The 27,701-nt window shown below is 44.1% G+C and overlaps 1 protein-coding gene across 5 annotated transcripts in view; it reads right to left on the bottom strand.

The window, feature by feature from the left end:
* The window catches only part of rabgap1l (RAB GTPase activating protein 1-like), a 530,937-nt gene that overhangs the window by 53,844 nt on the left and 449,392 nt on the right, over positions 1-27,701 (bottom strand). For all 5 annotated transcript variants that reach the window (XM_041207937.1, XM_041207935.1, XM_041207939.1 and 2 more), the window contains one exon: positions 20,213-20,341. In XM_041207937.1, the coding sequence (XP_041063871.1) occupies positions 20,213-20,341 (129 nt within the window). The remainder of the gene's footprint in view (positions 1-20,212; positions 20,342-27,701) is intronic.

Here is a 27,701-nt window from a genome sequence, read left to right on the forward strand (position 1 = left end):
ATATAGTATGCTTCACATTCTTATGATGTCCCAAAGTACTTCAGAGTTAATGAAGTACTTTTGAAGTGTAGTCACTGTTATAATATGGGGAATGTAGCAACCGATTTGCACACAGCAAGCTCCCACAAGCAGCAATACGACAATGAACTATTTTAGGTGATATTTTATTTTAGGAAATAATCTTTTTTAGAAATGTTGTTGAGGGATAAATATTGACCAAGACTCCTGGGAGAACACCCCAGCTCTTCTTTGAGTAGTGCAGTGAGATCTTTTACACCCACTTGAGGGGGCAGGCTGTGTCTCTCATTTGAAAGACATCACATCTGACGCTGCAGCCCTGCCCACACTAGAGTCTCAGCCTGAATTATGCACTTAGGTTTCAGCAGTGGACCCACGACCTTCCGTCTCAGAGGCAAGTGGACAGGGGGCAGAGGCACAGCTGACATCGCTCTGCCAAAAGCACAGTTTGTAGGTAGAAACAATAGATTGATGAGGCGGCAGGAATATTAAGGCTATCCAAAGCCTTTGATCTAGGCCAGTGTCTGTGGTTTGTATCCCTTTCAATTAGATTTTCACAGCAACGAGACAGCCTTAATCAATACTGAACAGCAGTATGTGACTGTGGTGCATGATTCCTCCTCTTTCTCTTTGCAGACATCGATGCAGTTGGCTACACAATCCTCTCACTGCTCAGCTCCTCGAGACTGCCCTCACTGGGTTCTGTTCTCACTTAACCCATCAAGACCAGAGTATCTCCAGTAACGGCTCCTCTTCCCCTCATCTCCACAGTTACCCAACGATCCATCCTTGAGCCTTCTTTTTTTCCTCAATTACATCCTACTCCTTGGTAAACCTTTCCAGATCCTTGAACTTTCCACCAATCATATTTAAATGTTTTCAATTTGCAAAGGTTCTTTAAAAAAAAAGTCAGGGTGATAGAAGATGTGCATTAAATCTGAATGAACCATTATGTGGAATTTCACAATTCACTATCTATCGCAAACTGATAGAAGGAGTCATTGTCTCATCCCAGCTGTTGGAGAATGGCTCTGGGCCCATCCATTATAAGAAAATAGGAAATAGCAGTAGGGTATACTCGAGCCTGCTCCGCCATTCAATACAATTAGGGCTGATCTTTGATCAACTGTATTCTCCGGACTATCCTTAGATTTTTAAAGTCTACGGGGATCGAACAATATCAGCCTTTAATATATTCCACAACTGGTGCAGAGAATTCGCAACTTTGAGTGAAGAAATTTCTCCTCATCTCAGTCCTAAATGGCTGACCTCTGACCTTGAGTCCTTAGTCCTCTAATTCTGAGATTATGAATCCTAGTTCTATTCTCCAGCTAGGGGAAATGGCCTCACAGCATCTACCCTCTCAAGCCCTCTGACAATCTTATAGGTTTCAATAAGATCACCTCTCATTCTTCTGAACTCGGGAGTATTGGCCCATTCTACTCAATCTCTCACCACAGGACAGTCCTGTCATCCCAGGAATCAACTTCGAGGACCCTCTGATGCAAGCAATGAGACCAGCAGATAATCACTTCAAACACACACTCTAAGAAGGCAAGGATTACAGCAGAATCATCGAATGGGGAGGAAAGTCTCGAGTCCCAAACTATCCCGCTGCTCACTAACGCAGGAATAAAAAGGACAATGACACACTGCCAGGTTTGGAATGATGACCTGTGAGGGACAGCCCCTGGGCCTGGAGTTATAATATAGGAAGTCAGTGTTTTTGCAGTTTGAAGCTATGGAGAAAGGAGGATAATGCCAAAATCAAGTCAGTCAACCCACAAAAGGGGCTGCAAACATTTCATATTAGGAGGAGTGAAGTTAGATTAAGTAGGCACGATTTAATTATAACCTGTTACTCTGCTCAGTGTCCTGTTTATAAAATAAAGCAGCTTGACAATTTATATAAAAGCAAAATACTGCAGATGCTGGAAATATGAAATAAAAACAAAATACTGGAAAAGCTCAGCAGCATCTGCGGAGAGAGAAACAGTTAATGCTTTGAGTCTGTATGAGTCTGTTTTGAAGAAGAGTCATACGGACTCAAAACATTAACTCTGTTTCTCACTCCACAGATGCTGTCAGGCCTGCTGAGCTTTTCCAGCATTTTCTGTTGACAATCTATATTGTGTTTCATCTCAACAACAATTCGCATTTATCTAGCACCTTTGACATACAGGCACTTGGTAGTATAAATCTTAAATATTGCTAAAAGGAGACACATTGCCAAAGCTTTTAAAGTGCTTAAGCATTTCAGTCCACTTTCACAAAGACTGGAGATGGCAATATGTGAATGACATAATATCCAGTTTGGATCAGCAGTTTGTTACACCCCTAGACTACGTTGCTCTACTTTTTGACTAGACATTGCAAGGTGTGAGCACACTCCTCAATGCATGATCTTTTAGAAGCTGCTAGCACCACTACACTCATGAGATTAAGGAGGCAGCTGCAAACTTGTGACATTGACATTATCTGCAGAAACGTATGCTAACCTAACTCTATCTCTCCACCACCACCCTCAAATCTTCCCACTGCTGTACTATCAGACTGCTTTGACGACACAGTTAAGCATTAAGACCGCCAAAACTATCTTCAAACCCATCACAAATGTTCTGCTCTACCGATTCTGTCATGCTCCTTGGCCACAGGTTGTTCACACGTCAGTTTATTATTTGATCCTGAGCTTTAGATTCCATACCCTCTCCATCATAAAGAGGTGCAGCTCACTAATAACACACACTCCCTCCTCCCTCCCTCCCTCAGCCATTTCTGAGATTGAAACCCTCATCCACACCTATACCAGCTCTACGTTCCTGACCACTCACAGTTGGCCTCCAGGTTCTATTATGCGTAAACTTTAGATTATCCAAAACCGCTGCCTGGACCATTCACCATCATCCCTGTCTCTGCCAACCTACATTAGTTCTCGGTTAAGCAGTGTTGTTATTTTAAAATTCTCGTTCTTGTTTTCAGGTGCTTCCATGGTCCTGCCCCTCCCCATTTCTCATCTTCTCCAGGCCCACAAGCCTCCCAGATTTCTGTGTTCCTCTAATTCTGCCTTCTTGATCTTGCCTGATTTCAACTGATCCACCACTGGTGGCCACACATTCAGCTGCTTGAGCCCTAAAGCTCTGCAATAACCCTGCTAAACTAATGCATCTCTCTTTCCTCCTTAAGACCCTCATTAAAATCAACCTCTCTGATCAAGACATCTGCCCTAATATCTCCTTATGTGGATGTGTCGAATTTTGCTTTATAACAGCCCCATGAAGTGCCTTGAATGTTTTAATACATTAAAGACACTATTAAAATACAACTTATTGTTGTTGTAGGCTGAATTACACAATGCTTTCTTGGCCACTGTCCACTCTCTACAAACAACAGCTCATCCAAAACTCTGCTGCAGTACCTTACTCTGCAGCTGGTCTTTCTTGGCCATTACCCCTGTCCTCATTGACCTACACTGGTTTCCAATTTAAGCCTCCAATTTAAGATTGTTGTCCCTGTGTTTGAAACCCTCCATGGCCTCAACCATTATTTCTCTAACTACCTCCCACCGTATTCCCCATTCCTCCAATGCCACCCACTCATGTGTCCCTTTCTCTGCTCCGTCCTTGGTGTTTTTAATCACTGAGACTCTAGGCTCTTCAATTTCTTCATGGCTGCTCCAATGATTTGCAACAGATTTGGGAAGATTGAAAATGCTGCTCCACAAAATATTGAGAGTGAAACGTAAGTCAGTTATGAACATTACCTGAAACTATGCAAGGAGTTGTCAATCCAGTGCACCATGGCATGTGGTACCCAGACTTGCAGGAGAAAATCCTCACAGTCAATGCAGAATGATGGTTTTACTCCGCCATTGAAGGCCAGCCAACTTCCATAGAGTCAGCACCATCAGGACAATAACAAATTGCATCTACATAGAACCAATAACATCGTAAAACATCCCAAGGTGATTCATAGGAATGTCTTCCAACAAAACTTGGCACTGAACCGCATAAGGAGATACTATGAGAAGTGATGAAAAGCTTGGTGAAAGGAGAAGACTGGGGTCCGTGGAACTGTACCCCAGTGAGAGTCAGCACCTTCAGGAAAGGAGGGGAGTGGGATCCATGGAACTGTACCCCAGTGAGACTCAGCACCTTCAGGAGGGGAGTGGGGTTCAGGGAACTGTACCCCAATGAGAGTCAGCACTTTCAGGAGAGGAGGGGATTGGGATCCAGGGAACTGTACCCCAGTGAGAGTCAGCACCTTCAGGAGGGGAGGGGAGTGGGGTCCATGGAACTGTGTCCCAGTGAGAGTCAGCACCTTCAGGAGGGGAGTGGGGTCCATGGAACTGTGTCCCAGTGAGAGTCAGCACCTTCAGGAGAGGAGGGGAGTGGGATCCATGGAACTGGACCCCAGTGAGAGTCAGCACCTTCAGGAGAGGAGGGGAGTGGGGTCCATGGAACTGGACCCCAGTGAGAGTCAGCATCTTCAGGTGAGGAGGGGAGTGGGGGTCCATGGAACTGGACCCCAGTGAGAGTCAGCACCTTCAGGAGAGGAGGGGAGTGGGATCCATGGAACTGTACCCCAGTGAGAGTCAGCACCTTCAGGAGGGGAGTGGGGTTCAGGGAACTGTACCCCAATGAGAGTCAGCACCTTCAGGAGGGGAGGGGAGTGGGGTCCATGGAACTGCGTCCCAGTGAGAGTCAGCACCTTCAGGAGGGGAGTGGGGTCCATGGAACTGTGTCCCAGTGAGAGTCAGCACCTTCAGGAGGGGAGGGGAGTGGGGTCCATGGAACTGTGTCCCAGTGAGAGTCAGCACCTTCAGGAGGGGAGTGGGGTCCATGGAACTGTGTCCCAGTGAGAGTCAGCACCTTCAGGAGGGGAGAGGAGTGGGGTCCATAGTACTATTCCCCAGTGAGAGTCAGCACCTTCAGGAAAGGAGGGGAGTGGGATCCATGGAACTGTACCCCAGTGAGAGTCAGCACCTTCAGGAGGGGAGAGGAGTGGGGTCCATAGTACTATTCCCCAGTGAGAGTCAGCACCTTCAGGAGAGGAGGGGAGCGGGGTCCATGGAACTGGACCCCAGTGAGAGTCAGCACCTTCAGGAGAGGAGGGGAGTGGGATCCATGGAACTGGACCCCAGTGAGAGTCAGCACCTTCAGGAGAGGAGGGGAGTGGGATCCATGGAACTGTACCCCAGTGAGAGTCAGCACCTTCAGGAGGGGAGGGGAGTGGGGTCCATGGAACTGTGTCCCAGTGAGAGTCAGCACCTTCAGGAGGGGAGGGGAGTGGGGTCCATGGAACTGTACCCCAGTGAGAGTCAGCACCTTCAGGAGAGGAGGGGAGTGGGGTCCATGGAACTGTACCCCAGTGAGAGTCAGCACCTTCAGGAGGGGAGTGGGGTCCATGGAACTGTGTCCCAGTGAGAGTCAGCACCTTCAGGAGGGGAGGGGAGTGGGGTCCATGGAACTGTACCCCAGTGAGAGTCAGCACCTTCAGGAGAGGAGGGGAGTGGGGTCCATGGAACTGTGCCTTGGAGTCTGCCAGCATCTTCAAGCGAAGAAGGAGCAGGAAAGTTAATAAAAATAAATCCCCCAATGTATTCAGTTGTTTTTCTTTGCAAAGTACAATCAGACACTGGCAGGTGGGGCTGTTTGAAGCAAGGGAGGAGAGTGTAACAAAAATTAAGTCACCTGTTTACTACCTGACTAATTAATCTGACTGAAGTTTTAACTGTTATAATTAGACTGTGTACTGTGCAGTGTATCGGAGAAAGTAACCACCAGCTCTTTCCCAAGGGCTTGCCGGTAACCTCAGAAACCCAGGCTATGACTCCTTCATCTCAGTTAAAGGGGAACTTTACAATATTTTAGGGAGATCCTATTTGTGACAGAAACAATGCGGGAATGTTTTAAAAATTCAGCTTTGGGGTGTGGGCATCACTTGCAAGTTGGCATTTGCTGCCCGTCTCTAAATTAATTGACTTAAGGGACTTCCTCGGCCCATTCAGAGGGCAATTAGGAGTTGACCACATAGGTGTGGGACTGGAGTGACATATAGGCCAGACTGGATAATGAACGCAGATTTCCGACAGAATCTGATAACCTCACGGTCATTTTTACCAAGATCAGCTTTTTATTGCTGAATTTAAATTCTCAAATTGCCAAGGGTGGGGATTTGAACTCTCATTCTTTGGATCACAGGTCCAATAATATATGAAAAAAAAAGGTATTGGAGAGGGAGGTAGAGAGCCAAGGGGTTTAGGGAGGGAACAGAGGATAGTCCAAATCGCCTTCCCAGTGAAGTCATTTGCGAGTGTAGCCACTGTTGGAATGTAGGAATCACAGCAGCCAATTTTGGCACAGCAAGATCCCACACACAGCAATATGATATATTACGGCCTGATAATCTGTTAAGAGATGTAGGTGAGAGATAAATATTGGTCAGGACACTGGTGCGAACTCCCCTGCTTTTCCTCAAAATAGTGACGTGGGATCTTTTACAACCACCCGAGGAAGCAGGCAGAACCTTGGTTCAACAATTCATCTGAAAGATGGCACTAGAAAACTGCACTTGTAACCCCTATTTTATCTGGATCTCACCCTGCATCATCAACCAACACTGCATTTGCAATGACCTACCATTGACTTGGGCTTCGAGGTTGCGACCATATTGGCCAAAGTGTCCTCTTCATCCATTTGACTGAAGACATGAGCGTCGTAGGCTACTGTTATTGAAACTTCTTCCATCATTTTGACAGAAAAGTGTTGAATAAAAATAAATTAAATAAATAATGAAATCCTCCCTAAATGTAGGGAAAAGTGTCCAGAGACTGCACTGCATCCACCCTGGGCACAGAAACTAGTTGCGGCGAAAGAGCTGATTAAGATCTGCCCTCCTTTCAACTTGAATCTTGGGTTACGCGCCAGAAAGACTCCATCATCTGCCGAATGCACACCGTCTCCCCATCAACAGAAACCAAACTGTCAAAGAGCCGCAGTTTGATATAATTATCTTCTCTCTCTCCACATTTGTGCTGAAGCCCAATTCTCCAGTTGCATTTCAGGATTCAGAAAGTGAAAAGGTTGAGAGATGGGGCACAGAAGTTGATGGAACACCGCTTCATCGCTCGAGCTCAGCACGCCCGCCCGCTGAAAGGGAGATCCTCGACTGCAGCTTGCTGACCACTTCCTGCTCACTTTCTGCCAGAGTTTAAAGCGGGGTTGGGAGCGGTTTTGTAAGCACTGCCCGTTTGCCTGTTCTAGCTCATGGTTCCTTTCAGTGCACCTTTCCTTGAAGGGCAAGGCTTGTAGAGCACTTAGACGGTCGAAGAGGACACCCTGCAAATTTGCATATGAATAGACTTCGAGGGCAGCAGTTGTGGAGACTAAGGTTTCAGTAAGCATGCATTCACACGCACTCTTACACACAAACTCTCCGAGGCTCTTCAGTCTTTTTACTTTTAAAACAAAAACAGCAGCACAACCACAAGACAATCTACCCAGGGCTATCTCGAAGCAGATTTAACTATTTCCTGGTGCCGATCTCTCCCTTCGCAGGTGTCTTATACACTCCAGCCTTGAGGGTTTCACATTCAGATCCACCTGACCAGGTCTTGCAATCTCTCTCAAGTCCTGTAGCAGGAGAGGATTAACAGGTTCTTCAGGTGAAGTAAGGCGTTGGGAGGTTCTGGAACATTTGCTCATAACGTGAGCCACCTGTTCGACAAGAAAGGAAACAAGAGCCAGCTCTCCTCCTACTCGTTCTCTCTCTCTTGAAGCTGGTTGCAGTTTTTACAGCCAATGTGGATACCAGGAAGCAGCAGCAATCAAAAGCCAGCTTTCAGATGCTCTGCATTCCTCACCAATTCACGTGCTTTTTTTAAAGGAGCGGCTTTTTTCAGTCCATCAGCTCCTGAGGGCAGGTTAATGAGCTGCAGAAAGAGAGGAGTGGCCCTACATGGCTCAGTGCCAGAGCAGTCAGGGTCAAGAGAAATCCTGCTCGTCAATGTAACTTAGATACAGTGAAACTCAGAGGGAAATGCAACCGACATTCATTAGGTAACACTTATTATTGTATGAGGATTAGTCCACTTTACAGATCATCTGAGAGGCAGGGGAAGAAATAATTTTGTTCGATAATCTGCAGTTCTTTAACAGTTCAGTAATTCTCAAAGTGCTGAAAGAAAAGAAAGGCTTGCATTTATTTAGTGCCTTTCACGACCTCAGGACACTCCAAAGTGCTCTGCAGCCAGTGAAGTACTTTTGAAGTGTAGTCACTGTTGCAATATAGGAAATGCATCTCAGTTTGTGCACAGCAAGATCCCACAAACAGCAATGTGATAAACTACCAGATGGTACATTTTAGTCATGCTGGTTGAGGGATAGGTATTAGCCAGTACACTGGGGATAACTCTCCCACTCTTCTTCACATAGTGCTATGGGATCTTCCACATCCACCCGAGAAGACACACTTGGTTCTTTGGTTTGGTTTAAAATTTCCTTTGAAGGACAACACCTGTGCCAGTGCAGCACAGGAGTGTCAGCCCAGATTATGTGCTAAAGTCTCTGGAATGGGACATGAATCAGAGGTGAAAGCGCTATGTGCTCAGCAAAGGCAAAGAATGAGAGAAAGGCACAGCAGCCTCTCCTACGGCAGGTATTCTACACGACTGCTCTTTCTAACAGATCCTCAACCCAACAGCTTTGTTAGGATACAACAGAGAGAAACGTGATGAGTGTTAAAATGTTCGCATGAAAATTTTTCCTCTGCCATGTATCATTCCCCCATGTATCATTGTACAGAAATCATGGGACGGAGCCAAGAGGAAAAGTCAGTAACTCAAAGGACCTGAGTTATGATATATAACAGCATCTCCACCTCAGCACACTTTCTGCATCTACTGTAGTCATGACCTGCATACGATGGGCTGAAAGGCTTCTTTCTGCAATGGAAGATTCTATTTCTCACTTTCTATTCAGGATCAGGATTTTAGATTTTCTAAGAATCTCTCCTGCTCTTCACGTAAAGCTTAGACTTTACACGTTTACCCTGGCAAGACAGGGCCTTGGTTTAACATCCCACCTGAAGATGACACAGACAATGCAGCACTTCCTCAGTACTGCAAAGAAGCGTCAGCCTGGATCATGCAGTCAAATCTTTACGAGTGATGCGTGAACCCATGACCTTCTGACTCAGAGGCAGCATGCTACCCACTGAACCGAGGCTGACATTAAGCATATATCATGTGGTTAGATACAGAATAAAGCTCTCTCTATGTTTAGCTCAAGTACTCACAAGCCTGACGTAGAACAAGTTGGATCCAGGATAAAGGAACAATGGTAAAACAAGCAACTTGGAATACTGTCTCATAATCCCTTCAGAAATTCCAACCCATATGCTTTGAGCCAGGGTGGATTAAGTTTGATGATTGGATCTGATGTGATCAGAGTTAAGAGAAACAGGTAGCTCAAAATTTAATGCATTGTGATCTGTTCTAATATTGATCACATGCGAGATGACAGGATGGTGAATGTAGTGGGAGGCATGTTACTGCAGTGCGCTAAGCTGCATTGCAAGAGTGGCTGGCCCCTGAAGCTCTACACAATGAGGTTCTGAATTTTGGCAGCTGGGGGATTTCCCCGGCTACAAACCGATCCAGGCATTCAAGCAGAAACTTGAGTCACCCCACAGTGCGTGTTGTTCTTGTACATGATAACCTCAAGGGCAGCTCACAAGTCAGTATTCCAGGCAAGCTGATGGTTTGAGCATTCCACATCAGATCAGGGGCAATATTCCAAATATTCCAACAGATGCTAGACTTCAAAAGTACTTCATTGGTTATTTTGGCACATTCTGTGGCCATAAAAGACCCTATTGTAAATGTTCAACCTACACTACCTTCAATCCAAACTAAAATCACTCCAACTTCAGTCATTGAGCTCCCATATGCAAAAGTCGCTTGTATGCGAGCTCACTCAGAAATTGAGTTCCAGGTTGTTGACTCCTTCTCTGAAGCATATAAGAATATGGGCCGTTCCCAATATCCAGGAAACTAAGGTCCTCTTCCAACCAGCTCCCACAGCAAAACATCTCCACCCCGTCAATTAAGATCAACAGTGAGATCCTAGAAAATATGGATCATTTTCCATACTTTGAGGACCTTCTCTTGACGAAGACAGACATAGATGGTAAAATTCATCATCACCTTCAATGTGCCAGCTCAGCCTTCAGCCAACTGAGCCAAAGAGTGTTTGAGGACCAGGATCTCAAACCCAAGACTAAGGTCATTGGTTACCCCTGTACTCCTTTATGCTTCAGACACTTGGACAACCTATAGCAAGTACCTCAGAGTCCTGGAGAAGTACCACCAGCAGTGCCTTCGCATGATCCTCCAAATCCAGTGACAAGAAAGGCAGCCCGACAGCAGTGCCTTCTCCCAAGCCAACTTGCCCAGCATCAAGGTGCTAATCGCTCAAAACCAGTTCCGCTGGACAGGACACATCGTTCGTGTGCCTGACACCAAACTCCTGAATCAATTTCTCTACTCGGAACTCGGTCATGGCAGGAGGCTCCCAGGAGAACAAAGGAAACATTTTAGGGATGTTCTCAAAGCATCCCTGAAGAGGTTAGACACCCCTGCCAACTCATGAGACACCCCCTGGCTTGTGGCTGACCAAAATGGAGGAGGTTCATTCGGGAAGACACTGAACACATCAAAAGGCTTCATCAGGAATGTGTGGAGGTGAAGTTGAGGCATCGGAGGGAGTGCACAAACCTCCAAACAATTCATCTATCTGATCCTTCAAGCACCACCCTCCCTGTGGCAAAGCCTGCAGATCACACAATGGACTTATCAGCCATCTCAGAACCCAATGAACCGGAGTGGAAGCAAGTACCCTTGATCCCCAGGGGCTGCCTAAGATAAAGATTATAAATGCAAGTTTCTTCTCTATCTTCAGTGTTTCAGAGCGGACCACAGAAAAAGATTCCACACAAGATCCTGAGACAGTATTCCACACCAGCCTGAAGTCAACAAGTTGGGATTCTAGTTAGTCATCAGTCAGTGTTCCACAGCAGGCTCATAGTTAATTTTCTCAGATTAGACCAGAAATGAGTATTTATATAATGAGACACAGGGTTAACAGTGAACCCTGGCCAATGCACACAGATTACTACGATAGATCATGTGCTACCATGCAGGTGAATGATGGATTCTACTGGACCAAGACTCAGAACAGCTAAATGAACAATACTCGGTACAAACAGGAGAGTTGCAATAGGGAAAGGTGCCGATCAAAACAACAATGGTAGTTGAGTCCTTGGGTTTAATGTCTCATTGGAAGGAGCAGCACTAGCACCATAATCTTCCAGCATAGGACAAAGTGCAGCTACAGCAGCAAAGGTTTCTTTGGCAGCAACTCCTGAATCCACCACTTCCACTACCCAGAAGGACAAGATAAGCAGGTGCATCTGAACACCATCACATCACTGTCTCACACCATTCCAAATGGAAAATATATATTTATCTTCATCAGACAGTCTGTCGCAATGATCTATAACCACTTGAAGGGCATTTAGGACTGGGCAGTAAATGACAACAATCTTAAGAATGAAGTTTTTTAAAAATGGCACCAGGACTGCAATGCAATACACTCCCACAAGGCTGCAGAGGCAGCTGGCTAGGTTTCTGGCTGCGCCTGACATCTGGGCATCTTGTGTGAGTTTCCAAGAGAAGGCAACTCTCAACCATGATGTATGCACTTAACAGAGGAGAGGCAACAGCATAGTTGCTGTTGTAGTTCCAACATTTCCAGGCCAGCCTATGGTTGGAAGGGTGGGAGGGAGTGTGTTGCAGTGTATAACATTGTCTAGCAAGCTGCAGGTTTTTTGTTACTCTCACTGTATTCTATGCAGAAATCCAAGTAACGCATAATTCCTGCAGAATCATTCCAATAGGAAACAGGTTCCACTCGTAACTCCATAAGCGCGTGTGGGGGAAGAGAACACAAGGGGGAATAAGAGAGGAGGGGCATGGGGGAGAAACGGAGATGGAAGGTGATATTGCTACAGACCGTGATGGGAAGAGTACGCAGTTAATTCTAGCTCCAATTCTCCACAGATCATAACAATAGTGTAAATGTTTAATTCACCCACAAAACTGGGCAACTGTTACCCTTTGATACTGTTATTTCTAGCATAAAAAGACTCTTACCAGCTTCTTTCAATAGACACAAAAAAATGATGGATTATAAAACAAACTACCTTTTAACAAAAACAAGGGTAATGTATAAGTTGTACTTTAGAAGTGTAACAATTTTCCCCTTTAAAAAAAAAGACAGATGCACTCACGCACAAACACAGAACAAAACAAACACAGTCTCCTGTTGAGGCTGGGAGTCTGGGAACGTTTCTTTTAAAAGGATAAAATCCAGATAAAATTGGCTGCGCTAAGGAAAACAACCCTAGCCTATCCAGTCTCTAGCTGGAGGTGGTCATTGGCTGGCACTTGCATGGCACGAATGTAACTTGCCACTTGTCAGCCCAAGTCTGGATATTGTCCAGGTCTTGCTGCATTTGGACATGGACCGCTTCAGTATCTGAGGAGTCGCAAATGGTGCTGAACATTGTGCAATCATCAGCGAACATCCCCCAGCCAATTTTATCTGGATTTTATCCTTTTAAAAGAAACGTTCCCAGACTCCCAGCCTCAACAGGAGACTGTGTTTGTTTTGTTCTGTGTTTGTGCGTGAGTGCATCTGTCTTTTTTTTTAAAGGGGAAAATTGTTACACTTCTAAAGTACAACTTATACATTACCCTTGTTTTTGTTAAAAGGTAGTTTGTTTTATAATCCATCATTTTTTTGTGTCTATTGAAAGAAGCTGGTAAGAGTCTTTTTATGCTAGAAATAACAGTATCAAAGGGTAACAGTTGCCCAGTTTTGTGGGTGAATTAAACATTTACACTATTGTTATGATGGAAGGAAGGTCACTGATGAAGCAGCTGAAGATGGTTGGGCTAGGATACTACCCTGAGGAACACCTGTGAGGCATAAACACTTGCGTGGGCCAATTGGGTCAAATGGCCTGTTTGTGCTGTATAATTCAATGTAATGCTCATCAGACCATGGCTTAGGCTCTGGACTACTAGGTTTTTTAGGCAGTAAATAGATAAACCCACCGCAACAGTAATTACAGACTATTAGCAAGAAATATTTTTCCTGCAATCGCTCAGTACAAACTGTACTTGGAGGATAAAAGCAAAATATTGCGGATGCTAGAAATCTGAAACAAAAACAAAAATTGCTGGAAAAACTCAGCAGGTCTGACAGCATCTGTGGAGAGGAAGACAGAGTTAACGTTTCGAGTCCGTATGACTCTTCATCAGAACTGGTCTGTCTTCCTCTCCACAGATGCTGTCAGACCTGCTGAGTTTTTCCAGTAATTTTTGATTTTGTACTTGGAGTATTGTTGCCAATCAATCTTATATTGCTTACTTCAAGGCCACAGTTTCTTACCTGCCCAGTTGTTATTGGCTCCTACTCTTTAAAAGTCTTCTAAGGTTCCCCTGCCCAAGCCCTAAACTCAAGCCTTTCTCTAGTTTTCCCTCATGCCCTCATTAAGCTGGTCTTTTCCACAAGAACCACCTCTTGTGCCAGGCCCTATTTCCACTAAACCACTGCCCACTGACTTTCCCTTCCTTGCCCCCATGTTAGTTTATTAATCGTACTATCTTTTCAGGTACTGTCCACTCGCTTTCAAATCTGCTGCCAGCACTGTCTCAAAAAAAATCCCTTGAATCTTCAGTTCTCCAAAGTCTTTGAACATGTTGCCACATCCTCAGTCTGTGCCCATCCTTCCTTGATCTCCATGTTTGAATCTCTCAGGTTTCTGCCCTGTCACTGTTAAAACAGTTCTTAAGAAAAATTATAGACATCTTATGTGACTTTGACCATGGTAAACCAACCCTTCTCAATCTGTATACTGCCTTTGACACAGTTCATCACATTGTCCTCCTCCAGCACCTTTCCCTCTGCCATCCTGCTAGTTGGGGCTACACTTACCTGGTTCCAGACTTATCTATTCAATCATAGCCAGTGAATCGACTGAATGGCTGCTCATCCCAATCCTGTTACCCCTGGTGCCCTCCAAAGATCTATGCTTGGCCCCCTCCTATTTCACATATGCATACTGCCCTTTGGTTCAGCACTGAAAAACGAAGCATCAGTTTCCTCACGTATGCTGCTGGCACCCAGCTCTACCTCACCATCAAACCCTCAGACCCCTCAAACATCTTTAAATTATCAGACTGTTCGTTTGAGATTCAGTAGTGGATAAGCAGAAATTTTCTCCAACTAAATACTGGGAAAACCAAAGCCAAGGCCATTGTCTATGTCTTTGGTCCTAGCCACCAACGCCATCCCTCTCCCTGGCAAGGGAGAGTCTAAGGCTGAATAAAATGCTCACAATCTTGTCATCATGTTTGACCAAGGTGAATTCTGACCACATATCCAAGCTATCACTAAGATCACTTATAGCTCCATCTCTGTAACATCACTCTATTCCACCCTCTGCCTCAGTACATCTGCCTCATTCATGCTTTGTTACCTCTATTCTTGACTATTCCAACCCGCTGCTGGCTGGCGTCCCACATTCTACCCTCTAAACTTGAAGTCAACCTAAACACTGCGGCCCGTGTCCTAACTCACACCAAATCCCGTTCATCCATCACTCCTGTGCTCGCTGACCTGCATTTGTCTCCCGGTCAAGCAACACTTCAATTTTAAAATTCTCACTGTTGTTTCCAAATCCCTCCAAGCCCTGTAATGCTCCTGTACAGCATCTGGGAATATCTTACTACATTAAAGGTGCTGTAAAATGAAAGTTGCTATGCGTAAATTGGCTGCTGTATTTCCTACATTATAACAGTTACTGCACTTCAAAAACACTTCATTGCCTGTCGAGCGCTTTGGGACATCCTGAAGCTGTGTAAAGTGCTGGCAGTCAAACTGATTTCACTAATCTGGGGACAGGAGCAGCTGGGGCTTAAAGGCCAGATAGGAGCAGTTCATCCAGGAGGATTAGCAGTATAGCTCCTATTCCACAAGGAAACTTGGGCCTCATCCTGCCTGAACTTGCAACCCTCTCTAGCTCCAGAATTATCACTCAACTGCTTACTCACATGCTGGGACCATTCCTTCATTTCCTCAGCAACAGCCTCTTGCTTCCTGAAAATGCACCAGCACCCAGTGCTTCCCTCAGGGGACCTTTTAATTTGTTCTTAGGATGTGTCACTGGCAAGGTCTGCATTTACTGCCCTTGAGAAGATGGTGGTGAACTGCCTTTTTGAACTACTGCACTCTATCTGGCATAGCACCCACAGTGATGCTAGGAAGGGAGTTCCAGGGTTTTGACCCAGTGACAGTGAAGGAATGGCAATATAGTTTCAAGTCAGGATGGTGAGTGACTTGGAAAAGAACTTGCAGGTGGTGGCATTCCCATCTATCTGCTGCATTTGTCCTTCCAGATGGTAGAGGTCACAGGTTTGGAAGATGCTGTTGCCTTGGTGTGTTGCTGCAGTGCATCAGTGGTACTGACTGCTGCCTTGTGATGGTGGAGGTGTGAATGTTGAAGGTGGTGAATGGGGTATCAATTAAGGTGGCTGCTTTGTCTTGGATGGTCTCAAACTTCTCCAGTGTTGTTGGAGCTGTTCTCATCCAGGCAAGTAGAGAGTATTCCATCACACTCCTGATTTGTGCCTTGTAGATGGTGGACAGGCTTTGGGGAGTCAGGAGGTGAGTTACTCACCGCAAAATTCCCAGCCTCTGACCTGCTCTTGTAATCACAGTATTCATATGGCTAGCCCAGTTCAGTTTCTAGTCAATGGTAACCCCCAGAATGTTAATAGTGGGGCATTCAGCGATGGTAATGCCATTGAATGTTAAGAGATGATGGTTAGATTCTCTCTTGTTGGAGATAGTCATTGCATAGCAATATGTATGGCTCGAATGTTACAGTCCAAGCCTTAATATTGTCCAGGTCTTGCTGCATGTGGGTTAAAATCTGTCAGGCATCATACCGCGTGTCCCTCCCTGAGGTAAAACAGGCCCTTAAGGATTCATACAGTATCACATGGCAAGCTTGGAAACACAGACTGCTGCTAACATGCTCCATTGTTTACATCACTATTATAATCAACTGGACTTGTACTCAAAAAGTAGATGCATATAACATGGCACCAAATACCTTCACCACAGTGACACCTGCAGAATCTCAACGTGTGAAGCACGTATGCTGCTGCAACAACATGTTCTCAACCTCGAACCACATAAACTGTTCAAGTAGACACTTGAAAATACAGAATGCCTGAGGATGCAGATTATAAATAACTGCAACTGGTGACATGTGGACAGGTTTGAAACAAGGAGCACTTCAAGTGCCATTATTCTCTAATAAAAACAGGAAATGCTGTAAAAACTCAGCAGGTCTGGCCTCATCTGTGGAGAGAGAAACAGAGTTAATATATCGAGTCCATATAACTCTTCTTCAGAGCTCTTAAGAGTCATACAGACTCAAAACATTAACCTGACCCACTGAGTTTTTCCAGCATTTTCTGTTTTTATTTCAGATTTCCAGAATCCGCAGTATTTTGCTTTTATTTTGCCATTATTCTCTATATTGTTTGGCCTATTAAATAAATCAGAGGGCATCAAGTTGAAGAGCTTAATGTTTAAAATCTTGGATATTCCATTTACAGTGATTACACTTCCTCGGTGCTCAGTTCCTTCTGTCTTCAGATTGGGTTTTCACGAGGGACCAATTACTGGTTGCCAGGATACAAGAAGGTGTCTTAGGAACAGTGAAAACAAGACAAAGCTGCCCAGAGGATTAAATTCGAGTTGTGTTAGTACATTTTTCACGTATATTATTACTCAGTCTATTGCTCTGCAATATAAAATCTCTTCCTTTTAGCAGCGTTATAACACAACCAGTCTTTTACATTTGGGTGTCAATCTATAAAACACCTAAAGGCAGAATTGCTTTTACAAAACAGGTCAAAAGATTTCCATCACACCTCCCGGGGGTAGGAGCAAGCCAGGAATAAAACACAACAATTCAGTGTGATCTGCAATCTGTCCCTCTCCCTAACATATAAATCCGCACTCTAGAAAGAAACGGAATCACACATCAGTGAATGCAGGTTAAGGTACCCAGAGCAGAACTGAGACTCTTGAACTGAACACTGCAGGAATGCTGCTGAGACTTATAGTAATCCAGATTCTGGTACTAAAAATTATGTGAAGACCACCTTGCATTAATTAGCATCTTTAAATTAGTGAAACATCACATGGCACTTTTACAGGAGTGTTATCAAACAATGTTTGACACTGAGCGTCATAAGGTGATATTATACGGAGGTGAACAAAGGCTTAAGAGCAGGTTTTAAAAGAGCATCTTGAGAGTGTACAGGCAAGTAGAGGGGCTCAGGCAGTGAACTAAATGGGGGAGGTGAGTGAAAAGAAATTGGGTCCCCAAGTGACCGACTGGAGTGTGGATGTTAAACCAGAAAGTGGACAAGAAGAGAGAGTATCTCCGAAATACTGGTTCCGTCCATCAGAAACACTGAAGGCAAAAATGAGAGGGTAATTCTATAATAAAGTGCACTTACGTGAATGCGAAACACACTCAATAAGTCAGCACAGTTTAAACCTTGTGAAGTAGGAAGCAATAGAAATATCAAAATGAGGGTGATCTGCTAGGGAGAGAGATAAATTCAGTTTCCAGGGGTATTCAGGCAAATTAGGATAGGCAGGAACAGAGGTGGGTGCAGCTTCTAAATGCTAGGGACACCTGAGAGATTAAGTAGATAGATCCTGTAATATTTGGAAGGATTTAAGAAATTAAGGTGGCTGGATGCTTTGAGGATGAGAAGCAAAGGTAGCTGCACCTGCTTGTTAACGAATGCCCACTCAGAACAGGGAGGTCAATTGAGAGGTAAGGGGAGTGTAGGAGAACAGGAAGGAGATTACAACCACTATCAACTGGGAAGGCACATATAGTTTAAGCAGAATGTGTGACTGCTTCATGACTCGATATGTCATGTCAGCAAGGCCACAAGAGGCTTGACAGGGCACAGAGAGAATGGACGTTTGCCCTCTCCTCTCCTCTGCCCCAATATCTACCGAAACATAGTGATCTTTAATAGGATGTGGGGATTAGCAATGCTGACAACCAATATCCAAGTCAGGTCTGCTCCTGCTGCATGGGAATACACTCACTTTGCACCCAGTGAGTTCCGTGAATGAAGATGGGGACTACACCAGGGGAATGATCAGGATGGAAGGGATTAAAGGTGTTTCTGATAACAAAGGCCTCAAAAGGGAGTGGAGAGGGAGTGGTTGGACAAAATTCAATGGCTGCTAAGGCACTGGGACAAGTGGACGTGAATGTGTTGTTCTAATTGGTTGAAGGAGTGCTTTGCAAAGGGGCAGGAGGTACAGGAATTGGAGTTTTATGCAGGAAGGAGTTACAGGGTGTGCATGCTACCAGATACATGGCAGTGGTTGGAGCTGTAAATGCAAATCGAGATCACAGATTACTGAGGCCATGTCAGATGGTAAGGTCCACAGGTGGCTGTCAATGTGAAGCAAGAGCTGTAAGGAGGACAAGAAGGCAGTGAACTCAAAAGAAGAGGCGGCAAGATGAACTGAGATGGAGATTGAAATCACTAAGGATGAGGAATATAACCAGGGACCGCAGCTTAAGCAAGGAGTCAGAGTAGATGGGGCTACAGGGTTGCTGGATCCCCATCTGTATACTTCCTTCCAGTCTGATAAACCATTCACCGCTACTCCTTTGCTTGGTCTCTTTGTCAATTTTGTATCCCATGCAGTCACTGCCCCTTTAATCCCATGGGCTTCAATTTTGTTAACAAGTATCACTAAACAAAAGCACCAATTTATCTGATTAATATTGCATTGCTGTTTGTGGGATCTGTGAACTGCGTGTACATTTGCTGTTGCATTTTCTGCATTACTACAGTAACTAAGCTTTAAAAGATATTTCAACTGGTTAGGTCATGCGAGGCATGAAGTAAATGGAAATCTCTTTCTTTTTTGTCTTTCTATAGGTCAGAACAGGTCATGTTTGAACTGTGCGGTGCTCCAGTCAGGGCGCACCTTCAGTCATGTTTTTGGTGATTTAGACAGAAGGAAACCATTCAGAACCTAGGGATAGTGCAGTGAAATACCAAGGGATTGATCCTGGACATTGGAGTAAGAAGGCAAGAGTGAACAGGTGCTCTACAGTTCAGGAAGGTGTCGAGTGAGAGGGCACCTCACAGGGGTCAGTGCTGCTAAGCAGCATGGACAAATTATTACCTTTAGGCATGTCTTGAGACAAGGGATAGAGACTCACAGTGACACTGGGTAAGTTTCCAACCCACGCTAGGAAGTTACTGATATTATGGCTGAATTCCTGGTAGAGAAACTGGAGTCATTTAAAATACAAAAATAGAAAATTCTGCAAAGTACACAAGTCAATCAGGAATACTTGACCAAAAAAAAGGTCAAGTGCACCTGGTTCTCCTTCTAGCACTCGGGTAGTGCCATGGCACATTACCGAAGTCGTGACTAATCAGCCTCTATCAATGAATCGCCAGTAGAACTAGACAAGAGATGAGGAAAGCCCCCAGTGCTGAAGAGCTCTGAGAAACATGGGTCCAAACTCATCTGTTCTTCAGCGATAAATAGATGTATGTTTAGAGTGTGTCTGTAATAATTTCCAATTTCCAGCAGTCACAGAAATTCTTTTTTGTTTTACTATTTAAGAGGCAAATGGATGCTACAAGAAGGGTGTGTCGGGCTTTTTTTTTTTGAAAATAGATAAATCAAGGTGGGTCAAATGGCCTTCCTCATTTACCCTATATAGCATGACCTGGATGACTGATGTCTGAGGCAGACACACGGCTGTTTCCTGAGTGTTTACACCATACTAGAACAGCTCTGACATTTTCTGGATATAAACCTGAAGCTCCTCCCCGATTAATAGCGTCTGCACTTGGCTGACTAAACCAGTCAAAGCAGAATCTTTATTTGTTATCACACTGAATTAGGTCATTTACTTGGCTGTATCAAAGTGCAAATATTATCCAAATCGCTTTGTATTCTCCATGACTCTCATCTACCCATTTGCTTACCTTTATATTACAGGCTTGCTCCATTAATCTCCTGGCATTTTCCTCAGCTCTGTAACGTTTTGGCAGTTGAACGCGGAAGAACTTCAATGCCCCCTCAAAGTCAGCCTGCAGCAGATCCTCCTTAGATGTCTAGGAAGGGAAAACTGAAAATGAGCTGTAGCTTGAACATACAATCCATTGGGTTTCTATTCAATTTACTTATCACAAAACTCATCAATAACTTAGCTTCCCTTTAGCAGCGCTCATTGAAAAGAGAGAAGTGACCACTACTGGGCACCGAAGCTCTTCACTTCACAAATACCACCAACAATACTATCAAGCAAGTCTAGGTGAGCCATAACCACAAAAGCTGAAGGACCTTTCACAATTCATGAATGCACAACCTGTTGAAGCTGTTCTCATCCTGGTTTTCACATTCCTCCAGTGCCTCACCCCTCTGATCTGCAAGCTCCTCCAGTCCTACAACTCTTCAACACCTCTGTCTCTTCCAAATCCCCAATTTTCATTGCATGACCATTGTTGGCCATGACTTCAGCTACCTATAGGCCCGAAGTTCTGGGATTTCCTCCCGACACCTCCCCCACCTCTTTCTCCCTCTCTTCTTATTTAAAACACTCCTTAAAATGTGCCACGAGCCACCCAAGGACATATCAAAGCAGGTGCCCAAAAACTTGCTCAAAGAGGTAGATTTTACGGAGTGCCTTAGAGAAGGAAAGAGAAGTGGAGAGGTGGAGAGATGTAGGGAGGAAATACTACAGCTTAGGGTCCTGGCACCGAAGGCACAGCCATCAATGGTGGAGCAATTAAAATTGGTGATGCTCAAGAGGTATCAAAGGGTTGTGGAGATTACACAGATAGTGAGGACTTTGAAAACAAGTTTGAGAATTTTAAAACATTGCTTAGCCAGGAGCCAATAAAGCTCAGCAGTGATGGGTCAAGGATCCTGGGCAGAGTTTTAGATGATCTCAAGTTTACCAAGTGTAGAACGTGAGAGGCCAGCCAGGAGTGCATTGGAATACTTGGTCTGGCGATAACAACGGCATGAATGAGGGTTTCAGCAGCAGATGAGCTGAGACAGGGGAGAGTTGAGGGATATTACAGGGGTGGAAATAGGCAGCCTTAGTAATGGAGTGGAAGCATGGTCAGAAACTCACCTCAGGGTCAAATAAGGCACTCAAGGTTGCAAACAGTCTGGTTTAGTCTCAAACAGTTGTCAGGGAGCAGGATGGGACTGACAGCTAGGAAGCAGTGTTCCAAGATTTGTTTCATCTGCAAACTTGGAAATTTCACCTTCTATACCAAGTCCAGGTCATTAATATATTTCAAAAGGAGCAGGGCCTCTAATTCTAACCTCTGGGGAAGCAGGGGAGGCGGGGTGGGGGTTGGTACCAGCGTATATTTCAATCTACAAAACAACATTCATCATTACTTTTTGCATTCTGCCCCCTAGTCAATTTCATATGCATACTGCCACTGCCCCTTTAATTTTGTTAACAAGTTTGTTTTGTTATGAATGGGCCAAAAAATTATTTTTAAAAATCAGACTTTTAAAAACACAGACTAAAGTGACAAGCACAGTCAAGATGGCCACCTATCTGCATTATTAAAGATACCACATTCCAACCCCATTAGAATGAAGATAGCGAGTCTGTAAAACCCAACAAACACAAGACCCCACATCTCCTGCCTCATTAATAAAGTACCTATGGCAATCACCTGAGGTATTCAACTTTTGGAAACAGACATTAAAGGCTAATTGCTTGGGCAGTTGAACCCTGGTACAAGTTAACTTCCAGACCATGAGCTAACCGAGTTACATGATATTATTGGCAGTTGGAGGCGAGATCACATTACAAGACACCTTCGTGTTTTAAGCAGAATTGTACAAGCAACCAAGAAGCTAAGTCCCTCTTCCCTCTCCACAAAACATGCAAGCTTTGGCCCCTGTCTGCTATTGATGACTCTCCACATGTAGCAGACAGAGATTTTAAAGAAAGAACTCAACTCCATAGCTTTATCTCCAGAAGAACAACCAACTCAGTCATCTACATCTTTAAATTGCAAACACTGAGATCATCGAATTCAGCCAAATTATAGACGTATACTCTTAGCATTTTTTATTAACTCAAATTTGGCCAACCTATCCTTAACCACTCTGTAATCTGTATTTCTGTGTTTGTGCGTGGACTTCAAGTGTGTGCATGGCTGTGAAAGTTGGTACGTATTTTATTTAGATCGGTTGAAGTATAATAAAGCTAACCTCTTGCTTTGTTAAACTCGAAAACCTGTCCAATTGGTTATTTTATGATCACAGCATGTGACAGTTAAGTAATCATTGATTCTGCAAATATCCTTTCAAACAAAAACCCTGCATTAACTCTATCCAGACCTGTAGTGATTTTGAATGCCACTTGCGACTTTTCTGTCCACCTGACCAGTCCATTGATATCTTCCTGTGGTTTACAGATTTCTTTCTCACTGTCAACCACATGGCCAATTTTTCTTTCATCTGCAAACTTCTTAATTACGCCCGACATTTAATTCTAAGGGGAGAATTTTACAACCCGCGCCTGACCTGTTCGGGCGTAAAATCGCGCGAGAAGATGTTGGGCAAGCATCCCAATGTCATTGTGCACTCGATGGTGCATGCAAAAGTTGGAAGCATGCCCACTGACAATTAAGAGTGCAATTAAGCCCATTAACGGTGCACTTCTCTCCAATTTTTTGTGGCCCATCCAACCTTACGATTGGCGGACAAGCCAATCAGCCAGACGGCCTTTGCATTTTCCATCAGACCTCATCCAAGGGCAGGATGACATTTCCGTTATGAAATAAAATTTAAAGATATATCTGTGGACAGCATTTTTATCAGCTTTATTTTCAGGTGCTTGATTGTGATGCATGGACATTTTTTCTGCAGCTTTATTAGATCATTTTCAGGTTTGCAGCTCCGAAGCAGCTGTCTGCCTTCAGGGAGCTTTCTTGCAGCGCTCACCCACGCCCAAGGAAACAGCCTTCTTCCCATCCCTCCCCCGGCAGCGCTGAGCTTTACAGCGCGTGTTTCACGCTATCTGGCCATTAATTGATCGCGGTCAGGAGCCCGTTTCCCGACTGCTCCCGGGCCTGTCGATCAAGCGCGAGCGAACCTGCCAAAGGTAAAATTCAGGCCTAAGTCACTGAGATATACCATAAACAACAACAGAACCAGTACTGAACACTGTGAAACTCCCACTGATAAAGCCCGTCAACCATACTGTCTGCTTCCTGCCACCAAGACAATTTTTAATTTTACTTTCTCTTGGATCCCATGGGATTTTACATTTCTAGCCAGTCTGCCATGTGGGGCCTTGTCAAAAACCTTGCTAAAATCCCACGTGGACTACATCAAATGCACTACCCTCATCAGTTTTTCGCTGTGAACTCAAAAACATTTAATCAAGTTTGTCAAACCCAAACTTCCTTTATCAAATCCATGCTGACTGTGATTGATGAATGTGTCTTTCTAAATGATGATTTGCCTCCTGTCACTACTTGGTCTCTACCTCTTTCTCCCTTATTAAACAACAGTACAATAACAGCAGTCCTCCAGTATGACGACTATAGCCAAAGAGGGCTGAGAAACAATAAGTGTGAAGTTGCATAAAGGAAGCAAAAAAAATCAGCAACTTAGATAATCTACTAATGTTAGGTTTATCAATCCTCCAGGACTGCCCCTGGAATTTCCAGGAATGAAAACATAATGTCCAGGATACAGCTGTGAGCAAGCCAGGATGAAAATGGCAGGGGCAATGAATAACTGTGTTTTTAAAATAATTTCTTTGTGCACTTTTTAGTTCTAAAAATATCAGATATGGGGCAAAATGCTATTTGACTGAAAGTCAAGAATCATCCAACTGGGGGCAGTGAGAGGGGCAGACGAGTCTATTCGTTATCTGATTGGTGAAGGAAGCAATGCTCCATGAGGACCAACAGGGTGTCAGAACCAATAGAGTGGTTCAGGGCAGGAATTCAGATGTAGGATTACATACATGGGAAATATGGCACAGAAACAGGCAATTCTATCCAAACAAATCCATATGAGATTCCTCTTATCTTTCTCCTAAATCTATTGTAACCCTCTATTCCCTTCTCCCTCACTTGCTTATTTAGCCTCCCCTTGAATACATCTATACTATCCACTTCAACCACTTCCTGTGGTAGCGAGTTCCACATTCTCCCCACTCTCTGGATGAAAAAGTTACTTCTGAATCCCCTATTGGATTCTTGGTGGTTATCTTATAATAATGGCCTCTTGTTTTGCCCTTCCCCACAAGTGGAAACATTCTCCCCATGTTTACTCTCTAAAATTATGAAAGGTTTTCCACAGCTACGCCTCAGCCTTCCTTCCCCTCCCCCACTGCCCCTCCAAGGGAAATAAAGAGATCCAGCCTGTTCCTCATCTCCTGAAGAGCCATATAATAAAACTTCCAGCAATGTGTTCAAGATTTGGCAACCGCAGTGAATATTGTTGAAACATCTTAAGGATGAATCTGAAAGGGTTTGCAGGGTTTCTATAGACTCAGTGCTCAACATTTTTCAGTGATTGCGGTGGAGCAGGAATCAACCAGGCTTGTGGAATGCTGAACAATAAGTCAAATATAAACCAGAGGTAGTCATGCTTAAATTATGTAGTGTTACCACACCTCAAACTGCAGCCAGTTCGGATCACTAGTCCTAAAGGTTGTTTATAGAAGCCACAACGCTGATCTTGCATTGGAGAATTATATGGCCCTTCAAAAGGGGAACAGGGAGGACACCCTGTAGATATGTGGAAGATAAACAACAGAGTAAAAAAGTTGGATCTGCAACACCACCATAAATTAAAGCACAAGGATAGGACAAAGGACCGAGGTACAAAATACTAAAATGGCAAGTTTACATAGTTCTTTCATGGCCTCAGGGCACTCAAAAGTGCTTAACAGCCAAAGTATTTTTGAAGTACAGTCACTGTTGTAATGTAAGAAATGAGGCAGCTCATCTACACACAGCAATCTCCCACAAATAGCAATAAGATAAATGGCAAGCTCACATTTCTTAATGGATTAATTCTAATTGTATCCATTGGAATTTAGAAGAATGAGGGGTGATTTAATGAAATATATAAAATCCTGAAGTGACTTGATTGGGTGAATACTGGGAGGATGTTTCCTTTTATGGAGAGACTAGAACGAGGGGACACAGTTTAAGAATAAGTGGTCTCCCCTTTAAGATGGAGATGAGGAGAAACTTTTTCTCTCAGAGGATCGTTTGTCTGTGAAACTCTCTTCCCCAGGGAGCAGTGGAGGCAAGGTCATTGAACATTGTTAAGGCTGAGCTAGACAGATTCTTGATTAACAAAGGAGTCCAGGGATATAGGAGATGGACAAGAAAGTAGAATTGAGGCCACAATCAGATAATCTTATCAAATGGCAAAGCAGGTGTGAGGGGCTACTCCTGCTCCTAAATCATATGTATGGTCAAGGGATACATATTGGTTAAGGCACAGGGAGAACTCAACAGCTCTTCAAAATGTCAGTGTGGAGTCTCTTGCAGACGGGGGCCTTAGTTTAACGTCTCATCTGAAAGATGGCAGTTCCCACAGCTCAGCACTACTTCAGTACTGCATTGGGAGTGTCAGCCTAGATTAAATGCAAGTCTCTGGATTCAAGTGAACTTCTGGACAGAGCAACAGCAGTTGTTGCTATGATAGAGCCATCTCAGTTTACAGCACAGATAGCCAAGCTCCAAGCTAGATCAATGCAAAACTAATCCCAATATCTCATTCGCTACCTGAAGCCCTGTATTCACATATTTAAACTTCAAATAAATATTCATTTTCCCCTTACTAGATTCAATGGTACATAAGAAATGCTAGTCAGAAAAGACCAATGCTCAGTGAGTTCTCTGTTTATTGTTCTGGTAGTTACAAGTTACAATGATAATGGGATTATTGACTTTTATTGCGATCAATCTCAACTAATTTGTTGACAATAGACCAGACATGAGGCAAGAAAACCTCAGTGTGGAAAAGCTTTGGGAACCATAGTTCTAAAGTCACCCGTTTCTCCCAAACATGATAAATGCATCATAACAACAAGAGGACATAAGAAATAGGGACAGCATAAGAAATAGCGTCAGGAGTAGGCCATTTAGCCTCTTGAGCCAGCTTTGTCATTCAATAAGATCATGGCTGATCTTCTTGTGTTTTGATTTCCACATTCCCATCTAACCCCAATAAGCCTTGATTCCCTTGCCTAACAAGAATCTACCTATCTCTGCCTTAAAAATATTTAATTGCACCACTTCCACCACCTTCTGAGGCAGAGTTCCAAAGTCGCAAAACTCTGAGAAAAAAATTTCTCCTCATCGCTGTCCTAAAAGGGTGACCCCTAATTTTAAACCAATGCCCCCTAGTTCTGTACTCACACACTAGAGGAAACGTCCACCTTGTCAAGGCCATTCAGGATCTTGTATACTTCAATCAAATCACCCCTCACTTTTCTAAACTCCAGTGGAAACAAGCCCAGTCTGTCCAACCTTCCCTCATAAGACAACCCACTCATTCCAGGTATCAAGCTAGTAAACTTCCTCTGAACTGCCTGCAATGCATTTACATCCTTCCTTAAATAAAGAGACCAAAACTGCCCACAGTATTCAAGGTGTGGTCTCACCAATGCCCTGTATAACCGAAGCATGACGTCCTTACTTTTACATTCAATCCCTCTCATAATAAAGGATAGCATTCCATTAGTCTTCTTAATTATTTGCTGTACCTGCATACTAACTTTCTGTGACTCGTACCAGAACACCCAGATCCCTCTGCACCTCAGAATTATGCAGCCGTTCTCCATTTAAGTTATACTCTGCTTTTTTGTTCTTCCTGCCAAAGTGACCAACTTCACATTTTCCCACATTAACTCCATTTGCCAGATCTTTGCCCACTCACTCAACCTATCTACATCCATCTGCAGTCTCCACATGTCCTCCTCACAACATATTTTTCTGCCTATCCTTATGTCATCTGCAAATTCATCATGTCATGTCTCAAATTAGTCATACACTGTATTCCAAAATATTACAGGAAAATTTCTGTTAATCAGCACGCTCTGAATGGGAGGCGCCAGTTAATCAAATATATTGGTCAACTAAGAAGTAAGGTGAGTTCCGCAGTTTCATCTAACCAAAAAGCTCCAGGGTGATCATGTGGGTGTTGAGGTCTCGCAAGAGGTGTGGGATGAATCTAGTGAATGGCGGCGAGGGAACAATGGGAGGCTGAGACCAGAGCGAAGGTAGGCTGCCAATCGCAACTACCCATGAGTTCGACATCTCCTGTCAAAAACAGACCTGACAGGCCCGACCTCTGAATTCTGGTTAATAGGGAATTCTGGTTGATAGAGTGCCGGATAACAGAAATTTGACTGTATTTTATGAAAAAAGTCTCATTATCATTTTCCCCTTGTACGATATAGTG

Source organism: Carcharodon carcharias, chromosome 16, assembly GCF_017639515.1.
Source record: "Carcharodon carcharias isolate sCarCar2 chromosome 16, sCarCar2.pri, whole genome shotgun sequence".
Lineage (NCBI taxonomy): Eukaryota > Metazoa > Chordata > Chondrichthyes > Lamniformes > Lamnidae > Carcharodon > Carcharodon carcharias.